General features: G+C 41.6%; 1 protein-coding gene across 1 annotated transcript in view; it reads right to left on the minus strand.

Annotated features, from left to right (window-relative positions):
• XPR1 (xenotropic and polytropic retrovirus receptor 1) overlaps nt 1–3,503 on the minus strand; it is a 92,238-nt gene extending 88,735 nt beyond the window's left edge. The window contains exon 1 of the mRNA XM_032226405.1: nt 3,014–3,503. Coding sequence (XP_032082296.1) covers nt 3,014–3,082 — 69 coding nt within the window. The 5' untranslated portion in view covers nt 3,083–3,503. The remainder of the gene's footprint in view (nt 1–3,013) is intronic.
• Nucleotides 3,504–11,492: the final 7,989 nt, after the last annotated feature.

Below are 11,492 nucleotides of genomic sequence, written 5' to 3' on the forward strand. Positions count from 1 at the left end.
AATAAACTGAAATGTTTAATTACTGAAAGTTTCAAAAGCTTCAAATGTAATGAACAAAAATGCAATAAAACTGGGCTCAAGCAACTGATGCAAGCCTTGAACCTGATGCCCAATCCATTCCCCCCCAATATTATATATATGTATGTGTGTGTGTGTGTGTGTGTGTTTTATTTGTGCTGATAAATATATATATGTGTGTGTGTGTGTGTGTTTTAATTTGTGCTGATAAATAAATAAAGGGAGACTAGTATAGATCTATTTCAAGCTATTTAACTCTCATCAGCTAGCCATACCCTTACTGAGATTTGAACCTGGGCTATATTACATACTAGGCAAACATCTTAGCCATTAGGCCACAGGCTCTTATCCGTTATCAGCGAAAATATATATATGGAAAAGTTGAAATTATGAGTTATGCAAGCTTGGTTCTAGAAGTATTTCTAGGAATTGCCACACCCACCCCTATTGAACAGGCTCAAGAGACTATAACTTCCAAGTTCAAAAACAAAGTGCAAAGCTTTAACTTTTCAGCATTTGTATCAACATATACCAATTCAGCGACTAATTAAGGATAATTGTTGGTAGTTAGTAGAGGAAAAAACCCAAGTGTCAAAAGTGGAGGCTGAATAACCCTGGGATGCAGTGCCATCTAGTTTCCTTCCAAAGCAGTTCAGGGAGACAGCTTTTCTCAGGTGGCTTCCCCTCCCACCCCATCTTCTTTGGGAATAGCAATATCCCAACAGAAGATCCACTACAACAGCCCTACTACTACTAAACAGGAGCCTTCTTGACCTTGACAAAAGAAACAATGCTTAGCAAAAAAAGCTCTCCCTAGATGCTATTTCCTTTCCATCTTGATTAAGTAAGTAAAATCTTTATTACGGTCAAAGACCAGCAATACACATTAGTTTTTACACTATATTAAAAAAATACTAACTTTAAGATATAATTAAAAAGCATCGACATTAAAAGTGGAGAATAACATAATGGTCCAAAGATTGTTTAGAGCAGTGTTTTTCAACCTTGGCAACTTGAAGATGTCTGGACTTCAACTTCCAGAATTCTGGGAGTTGAAGTCCAGACATCTTCAAGTTGCCAAGGTTGAAAAACACTGGTTTAGAGGTATGTCCAGATAATTGGTACAAGATGACAGCTATACTTCTGTGGCCAGGTTTTTTTTCCTTTCCATCTTGATTAAGTAAGTAAAATCTTTATTATGGTCAAAGACCAGCAATACACATTAGTTTTTACACTATATTAAAAAAAATACTAACATTAAAATATAATTCAAAAGCATCGACATTAAAAGTGGAGAATAACATAATGGTCCCAAAGATTGTTTAGAGGTATGTCCAGATAATTGGTACAAGATGACAGCTATACTTCTGTGGCCAGTTTTTTTTTTCCCTTTCCATCTTGATTAAGTACTGTATATACTCGAGTATAAGCCTAGTTTTTCAGCCCACTTTTTGGGCTGAAAAAAGCCGCCTCGGCTTATACTTGAGTCAGTGAAAAATTTGCCCGAAATGGAGGAGAAAAAGGGGCGGGGCCATGCCGCTGGGTGACACTTGTGAATGGCCCAGTGCCCCTGTGAGTTTCCCCTCCCTCTGTGTCAGTTTGCCGCGCAGCGCGCACCGCACCATCCCCCCTCCTCACGTTCTAATGTAATGCAGGGCTGTCTTACGATTCCCCTTCCTCCCCCTCCTGCCGCTCTGCAACGATGTCCCACCTCCTCCTTGTTATGGCAAGCAGCCACATAGCGATGTCCCACCTCCTCTGGTACAGTGATCCAATGATAGGAATCACTGTGCCGTGTGTCATAGGAGGCGGGACATCGCTCCCGCGGCTGCACGGGACATCATCATCACAGCGGGACATCAGCATCATGAGGTGAGTGAAGTATTTCATTGAATACACCGCTAGTTTACTGTTTTTCTTTGAAATAAATATTCAAAAACATTATTGGTATCTATTTTTATTTTTGAAATTTACCGGTAGCTGCTGCATTTCCCAACCTAGGCTTATACTCGAGTCAATAACTTTTCCAGTTTTTTGTGGTAAAATTAGGTGCCTCGGCTTATATTCGGGTCGGCCTATACTCGAGTATATACGGTAAGTAAAATCTTTATTATGGTCAAAGACCAGCAATACACATTAGTTTTTACACTATATTAAAAAAAATACTAACATTAAAATATAATTCAAAAGCATCGACATTAAAAGTGGAGAATAACATAATGGTCCCAAAGATTGTTTAGAGGTATGTCCAGATAATTGGTACAAGATGACAGCTATACTTCTGTGGCCAGTTTTTTTTTTTCCCTTTCCATCTTGATTAAATTATATCAAGGTGTGTGTGTGGAAGCATCAAAGCCCAAGGAAACCTCGGGCAAAAAGGAAGCTTCAAATGGGGACAAGTTAAAGAAGACTCGGGTGGGGGAAAAAAATGCATGAGCCCAAAGCAGAAGAAGCAGAATGAATGCAGCTGGAAGCAGGGAAGAGTGGAATTCTACCAGGGGGGAAGAAAAAAAGGCCGGCCGAGGAGCGAAGCATCGGCGATGCCGCTACGCCCAACCGCGGTGTGTGTGTGTGTGTGTGTGTGTGGAGGGAGGTGGGGGGGCGGGGGCGGCTGCAAACGACTCCATCAAATGGAGACCCTACTTGAAAGCCAGACACCCCCCCCCCGCCGCCGCCGTCGCCGCCCCCCGAAAATCCCCAATTCTGTTAATATTTTCCATTCAACTCTTTCGGCTCCAAGGCTTTTTTCTTTGCAGCAGGTGAGCCGCCCCCCCCCCCACATCACACACAGGCATGCACACACACACACACACACACACACAAGCTCTTAAGCGCGCATCTTTTAATGCACGTTTTCTTCCACAAACGCAAACCCAAAGAGCTTTTGAGCCTCCCCGACGCTCCTTTCCAAAGGCTGCTCTCCCCCGTCTTTTTATTTCAAACCCACCACCACCACCCCCCGGCCGCCGCCGCCGAAGGAGAGCCTTTCAGGTACCTCATACTGGATGTATTGCTTCCGCCACTCCGGAGTGATGTGTGCGGAAAGGTGCTCGGCGAACTTCATGCTGCCGCCGCCGCCGCCGCCTCCCCGTTAAGGCTTCCGAGCCTCGCCTGCTTTACTTCTCAGCCTCGCTCGGTCGCCTCAGAGCCGGCTGGGATGTCGGTGCTTGAGGTGCGGGCGACGGAGGCGACCTCCGCGGCGCATGAGCCCCCCCCAGTCCTTGAATCTCTTCTTCCGCGCACGATTCCGGCCCTTTTTCCCCCCTTTTCAGGAATGCCCTCGCGCGGCCGTCGTCGCCCGCTGTGGCCCCGCAGCCTCCTCCGGCGCTCCTGAGGCAGCGGCCGCCTCCGCCGCCATCTTTGCTCTCCTCCGTTGGCCTGGGCCCCGCCTTTCCACACTGAGGGACCTGACGTCATCGCCCCCAGGAACCGCCTTCCTCCCGAAGAGCAGACGTAAGGCGAAAACAAAGGTGGGGAGGGGAGGGGGGGGAGAGAACGAACGCTGCCGTCGGCCACGCCCACTTCCCCTCCTCGCCGCCTTTCTTTCGATCCCGCACAAACGGAGCGAGAGGGGCGTGAGGGGGGGGCGGAGCCGTCGTTGGGGAACGCCCACGGCACGCCCTGAGTGGTAGCGGATTTTCAAACACAACGGGATCTGGAGGTTGGGAACGCCCCCTTTTTCTGCCCTGCGGCAGCGACTTGTGAGGCGACCGGGAATGTTCCACGCGGCGTCTTTGAGGCAAAAGGGGGGGGGGTTTGACATATTAAGGTCCCCTTTGCTTTATCCTAGGGTTACTTTGTCACCGCTTGGGAGGGAAGGGAATGCGGCGTTTTTAAAAATGTTCTTTTTTTTTTAATTGAAAAGTTTTAATAAATTTTACAAATATTTCCCCTTCCTTCCCTCCCTCCCTCCCTCCACCCCAGTGGTGGGTTTCAAAAATGGTTGGAACCTACTCTGTGGGTGTGGCCTCCTTTGTGGGAGTGGCTTGCCACCCATGTGACCGGATGGGAGTGGCTTGCTGCCCATGTGACCCGATATGAAATTATGAATTAGTACTTAGGTGGGTCCAAGTAGCTATTCAGAAACTCTGTTCATTGAAGCATGCAAGTCTTAAAGCTGTCAAGTTACAAGATCCTTGCCAGTGGTGCGTTTCCAAAAATTGTTGGAACCTACTCTGTGGGTGTGGCCTGCTTTCCGGGTCCACTGGTGGAACCTCTTCTAACCGGTTAGGTAGATTTGACGAACCGGTTCTACCGAATAGGTGCAAACTGTTAGGAACCCACCTCTGCTCCACCCCAACCCCGCCACCCCTCCGACCCTCCCTCCACCCCAACTTCCCAGAGCAAAATACAGGGTATAAACATTTAACAATCATACACTAAGATAAGCTAACTAACTATAACATCTTACCTCCCTCTTGTACTTTAACTCCACTTTTGTTAAGCTAAATTTGGATAAATTACAACATTCCTTGTTCATTCATAAGCTAATTGAAGTTCCTTAGTCCAATGCTTATTTTGAATGTAGTCAATCCATCTTCTCCATTCCAACTTGTGTTTCTCATCTGAATAGTCTTTCCAACATGCTGAGATTTTAGCCATCTCTGCTAAGTTTACTACTTTTAACACCCATCCTTGAATAATAAGCAATTCTTCCTTCTTCCAGCAATCTTGTTGCCATTATTAAATTCAGAATCAAATTAGTCTCTATAACTGTAGAGTATGTAATTATACCTAGCAAAAAACAACTGAGGAGTGAACTTTATCCTCTTTTTAAAAATATTTTAAATAATCCACCATATTGTTTATCCAAAATGCTTTAGCATTAACATACTGGTTCGAGAAAGTGATTTTATATGGATAATTAGCACCTGAGATCTTTCGTTGTATTTATTTCTGATAACATTATATATAATGCATATATACATGTACACACACACACACGTCATTCTATGATAGGTGTATTCACTCCCACATAAATTTTCCTTGTGTGCTATCAAGTTTTTTGATTGGAGATCATGAAGATTGATTAATTAATTATATACCATCAAGTTTCTTCATGACAATGAAGAAAACTAACATGTCTTCTAACCTGTATTCATAGCGAATATAACCTGCTGTTAGTGGTCCATTTAGCTTTCCTTCCACCTTTCCCAGCATTAAAACTTTTTCCATAGATGGATTTTCACATAGTGCGTCTGAAGTAGTATAATTTGAAGCTTTTCTCCTTTGTGCCTCATGTGAAAACTCTAAATTGAGAAAAAAATGAACAAGTTTATATTTCCATGTGGATGCTCACAGCATGTCAAGCCACAAATCACTTGGTGAAGTTTAACTTAGTATTCCGTCCTAATTTAACATCAGTGTATACACTTATAGAGAGATTCCACAGATCAATTAGATATTTTGTTCGAAATGTTAAGTGTGATAATCATATCCACATATGAAGAATTCAATTAGCTATTTTAATGCTCAAGGCAATGCATAAAAATCTTCTTAAACTGATAGTGTTTATGCCTGTGTTAGGTAAGTCTCAATGGCATTCAGATTTTGCCCTCTTATGCTCACATACCCTCTATGCTCCCTCTAACTCAGACAGTCTCTCTCCAATATGGGGATGGATGGATGGATTGTTTCATGTATGCTGTGCCCATTTTTCACTCACAAAAGAATATTCTGATGAAGAAATCTATGGCAGCACTTTGCAAAAATAATGTGGTTTCACACACATGCTCCTAAACTCCACTTATTAGGACAAATAAATGTGCATGAAAAGGAAGATCCAGTATAAACTGCAACTACTAGTTCAGGAAATTTTGGATTTTTGTCCCGGTTTCCATAAGTTACCATAACTTAAATACTGCCCAAGAACTGAAGAGAAAGGCATGTGCCCACAGCAGCTTAAAGTGAGCAAAGTAATTGGGCAGATCAACCACTGATGTATCATCAAGGAAACATTCCAGGTCATGTTCACTACAATAACTCTTTCAGAAGAGGGGAAACTCCACTTTAAAGGTGGAACAGCTAAAGATGATTTAAAGCTGCTTTAGCTGTGGGTTAGCGATGAGACAAAATGACAGCAATATGTTATAAAAACAATTAGCAGGGCATGTTTGAGCTGTGGTTAGATGAGCTCCAGGAGAAAAACTTGGCTCATCCCTACTCAAATAACCAAACCTCCTTGGATCAGATCAAGCAGTGTATTGGACCAATCCTAAATCCCCAATAATCTCCCAACTGCTGATACAAGCACTCTATAAGGACAATATAATTTTCCTGCTAATTTCTCTCAACTACTGTCATTAAGTGGCAAAGCACTTCTTGTAAAGGCAGTAATAAATAACTATCATGTCTAATAGCCATAGACAGCTATGACTCAACCATTTAACCAGGTTAATGGCCTGCTTTGAATAGTATAGAATTGTGGTCTCATATCAGCTCTTATATAATTGAAAAGGAAAAACAACTTTTAAGCCAAGCTGGCTCAGGGACGTTTTCTTGCCAACAGTATGAAGAGGTTTGATATTAACTTCTGGAGAAATTTTCTGGCTTCTGAGTCAAGCCTACAAGTCTGGAACTTTCCTGGTAGTCTCCTATCCAAGAAGTAATATCTGACCCTGCTTAACTTTTTCAGTCATGAAAAAGTCATCAAGATCAGTCATGAGTCAATCCTGAGCCGAGGTGGCGCAGTGGTTAAATGCAGCACTGCAGGCTACTTCAGCTGACTGCAGTTCTGCAGTTCGGCTGTTCAAATCTCACCGGCTCAGGGTTGACTCAGCTTTCCATCCTTCCGAGGTGGGTAAAATGAGGACCCGGATTGTTGTTGGGGGCAATATGCTGACTCTGTAAACAGCTTAGAGAGGGCTGAAAGCCCTATGAAGCGGTATATAAGTCTAACTGCTATTGCTATTGCTATGTCTAGGTGATCTGAAGGTTATAGCCACTTAGTGTTGTCCTAATTTGTGCAAGGAAACCTAAATAATTCATATTTATGTGAAACACTGGGAAAGAAGGAAGAAGGTTAAACAGTAGCCTTTCTCAGTTTCTTGTCTCTTGATTGACTAGACTTCATCTCATTGAATTTCCAATCAATATACTGTAGCCATTTGACATACATGTAAGTGTCGTGGGGGAGTCAGGGGTGGGTTCCTGCCAGTTCTAACCTCTTCTATAGAAGAGGTTCCACAAATCTACAATGCCGTTTAGAACCGGTTCCAGCTCCCTCCCCTCGCCCACCCGCACATCATCAAGATGAAGAGCGAGAGGAGGAATTCTGGGAGTTGAAGTCCACAAGTCTTAAAGCTGTCAAGTTTGAACACCCCTGAGGTTTTTTTCTAAAGGGTTAGGGGTGCAAGAGTCTGGTAACTTGACAGCTTTAAGACTTGCGTGCTTCAAATGCCAGAGTTTCTGAGCCAACATTTTGGTTGCTAAGCAAGAGCGTTGTTAAGTGAGTTTCACCACATTTTACAAGTTGGCCATGCCCACCCAGTCACATGGCTGGCAAGCCACTCCCACCTGGTCACATGGCCAGCAAGCCACTCCCACAAAGCAGGCCACATTTACAGAAGAGGTTCTAAAAAAATTTGAAACCCTCCACTGGGGGGAGTGGAAATAAAACTGAAGAAGGGATTTATTGGTTAGTGTGCTGCCCCAGCAGTATATAGCTAGTGTAGGAATTAAGAACTCTCTCCTTTAAGAAACTACCTCATGGGAAATGTAGGCAGAGGCTGTCTTATGGGAAATATAGTTCCATGACATGTGATCACATCTCTGTTTATGATTGGCCACTGGGGCATTTTGCCCACATACAAAGTTTATTCCCGGTCTGTTTGAATGCCTTTGTGAACCGGAATAGTAGTGTGTATCTCCGCTCAGCAGGGGAGTGAAATTATCATCTTTTTACACCACGCGATGGGACAGATTATGGAAAGTCAGAAGTATCTTAACACTGAACTGTAAGTTTTGCTGTTAAGAATGCCTGATAATAAACTTGATCTGAAAGAGATTCCTAAGCATGGAGTTAACCGAACAGGCGTATTTCACCTTAGCATGTGCTAATCCAGCTCTTAACAGAATGAAATATAGGTATAGGTATAGGTATAGGTGCTTTATTTGTATGCCGCCCTTTTCCCTGGGGGGACTCAGGGCGGCTCACAGTTCAGAGGGAAGGGAGGACAAACCAGATTAAACACATAAGACAATACATCGTTAAAAGCACAACATTCATACAATTCGGGTGGGGTTGAGGTCTTTAGCCCCAGGCCTGTCGGGACAGCCAGGTTTTAAGGGCTGTGCGGAAGGTCTGGAGGGTGGTGAGGATACGAATCTCCACGGGGAGTTCGTTCCATAGGGTCGGAGCTGCCACCGAGAAGGCTCTCCTCCGCGTGGTTGCCAGTCGACACTGACCGGCTGATGGAACTCGGAGGAGGCCTAATCTATGGGATCTAATTGGTCGAGTGGAGGTGATTGGCAGTAGGCGGTCTCTCAAGTACCCAGATCCAATACCATGAAGGACAAACTGCATCAGTCCAACCAACAGATAAACTTGTGATCTATGGGAAATCAATCCACGCAAAAAAATTGCAAAGAGACAAGTAAGTGGCCTGAATCAAATCTTCAAGCTCTTTGACAATCTAAGTCAGAACAGTTGCAAATGATTGTTATCCTTGTAAATAAGTCACTGCTGCCAAGGTTTCTACTAATTGCCTTGGGGTATAGATTAATAAGAGCTCTTAAGTGCTCAGGACAGGGTTGCTGCATGGTATTATGTAAATGATTATGTAAATGAATGAACTTCAACTGGAAAACAGCAGTACAGTTGGTGGTACAGTTGTTTTCAACTGTTTCCCAGTTGTACTAAGCCATAATGTGGCTTGTTTGACTTAGTGTATTAGATGAACGCCATAATCATGTTTCAACAGACTATGGCTTAACATGTTGGATAAACTATATCAAAGTTTCTCAAAACTACCACTACCATCACCACCACAGAAAAAAAAAATCTATGATTAAATTTTGGTGCAGAAACTGAAGTTAAAACCAGACAAAATGAAGTGTTGTCAATCAATAGGAAACAGTTCTGGGACTGATGTCCAGATTATGGAGAATGCAGTTACAGTCCTTGTAAAAAAAAGGGGGCAGTAGATTGGGAGTTAGATTCACAGATGATGGCAATGGTAAATAATGCATAAAATATTATTTCAGTCTTAATATCAGCTTGTTTCACATTTGAGACTCTTTGACAACTTCTTAAAATTGTTCTTTTTAAAACATTTCTCCTAAAAGCCAGTGTGAAACAAACTGCCTTGAAGTTGGCTTAGGCTAAGGAAATAGAGGTTCAAATCCACGCTCATAATAGGAGCTTGTTATGTGACTTCGGGACTGTTATATCTCACCATTTTACCTTGGGAAATCCTCGTGTAAACTGGCCCAAACTCCTGCAGAAAGTAGAATAGACGATTTTGCTGTTTTTTTTATTTTATCCCATTTTATTAGTTTTGTAAATAATTCAAGGTCGCAAACATACCGAGTATTCTTCCATCCCCCTAAACCAAACTCAAATCAAGTGAGGCATGGCACTGAGACTTGGTAACACCTCATACTTCCTCTGTTGAAGGTATAATATTACAGGCCTGATGGGAGCAGGATCACACTGTATGAGTAATATTTTCCACGGATTCCAATTTCTCTTTCTATCCAGTAGAGTTATCTCAAACTACTGGGGAAAAAATCTATCAATACATAAGTGTTGTGCTAATAGTAGCTTCTGGGAAGTCTTAGAAATAGAATGTAGCGGGGTAGAGAAAGTTCAACAGTAGAATTATTACTGTAATGGTCTCATGTTTTGGGACAGTGTCACTTTGTTTTCAGTCAAAAAATATAATAACATTTTTTTTTTCTAGGATAAATCAAGGACAGGTTACTCAGCGTGTCAGGCATTCAGCTCTGAGTCAAAAATGTAGGCATAAACTAGGGATTTTTCCCCTCTAAGCTTCTTCTCTGGGTATTGTTGATTCACTATGGAAAATACTGTAGAATTATGAGTCCTGGAAAATTGCAAGCAACCCATTGCACTTTCTTAAATTTATAAGGCAGAATAACCATTTGAATTATTAGCCATAAAATGTATAAGAAAGTTATTTATAAATCATACATCATAAGGCCACAACTGAATATAACTGAGCAAATCGGTTGTCAGTGTTCCAAGTACCATGCAGAATTAAATCAGAGTCAAAGGCTAAAGTATCCTTAAAGTTCCAATTTAATAAGACAGGCATGTTGGCATCGTGCTATGGAATCCCAATACTGGAAATGACATCAGGATTCCACCCAGTTAAAAGTTCATGATCTTGTCCCCACACCCACAATCCATCACATGGTCCAACTACTATCAAATATTGCATTTCTTTTTTTAAAAAAAATATTTTTATTCTTTTTAAACAAAACAACAGATACAAAACAAAGCAAGAATAAAAAAAACAACTTTCCTCCATTTCATCAAGCATGTCGTTTGGTTACAAGTTTTTGTGCATCAACTCTTAAGATTAAGAATAACATTGCTGGTTTTGCATTAAACATAACTGAATATTTCGCTGTCATTGAGCATTATGTGTTCAAAGTACCCTTAATATTCTTTCATTCGTAACAATCCTTATTTCCTTGAATTCATAATTATCTATCAAATAACAATGAGTCTTTAAAGCATTATAACATCACCTATCTCCAAGGAGAAAAAGCAGAGATTAGAACAAAGAATTCCTTAATTTATAATATACGTTCATATTTTCAATTGACCATAATGTCACCAATCATCAGAAATATTGCATTTCTGTTCTTACTGATTCCAAGTATTGGCCAGAGGCAGAGAAACAAGATTTACCCGTGCAAAATGCAAATCATCTTCATAAGTATTCCAAAAAATGCTTCTTTTCCTTTTCCTTATATAATCTGTGAGCAAACAACCTGCTTTTTCTGAGGCTGATCCAACTGCAACAGCAGATTATCTTCTGCTGCATTATCTTTAACTGAGGCTTGTAGAAGTATTTTAATGAGTGATGTTTAGTGATCTTCAACAGAAGCTTTCGTGGCCGCAACTGAAAAACTACTGACCTTACACAAAGCTCAAATCTTATCACTACTTGATACTCATTTCCTGAACAACGTGTACTTTAATATATTACTTTTTGTAAATAGAAATGGGGGTTAGGAAAATCAACAGCATCTCCTCGCTGAAGTTTCATGGGTCAAACTTGGCTTGTTTGAAAATAAAATTATGCTGATGTTGCAACAATGTCCAAAGTCATGACATAGAAATAACTAACTAAAATTTTAGCCTGTACCATCTCCCCTGTTTTTGGTATATGCAGTCCTCGGGTTACGACCACTATTGAGCCAATAATTTATGTTGCTAAGTGAAACATTTGTTAAGTGAGCTTTGCCCCATTTTACAATTTTTCTTGCCACGGTTGTTAAGT

The sequence above is a fragment of the Thamnophis elegans genome, chromosome 11 (genome assembly GCF_009769535.1).
Source record: "Thamnophis elegans isolate rThaEle1 chromosome 11, rThaEle1.pri, whole genome shotgun sequence".
In the NCBI taxonomy this organism is placed as follows: domain Eukaryota; kingdom Metazoa; phylum Chordata; class Lepidosauria; order Squamata; family Colubridae; genus Thamnophis; species Thamnophis elegans.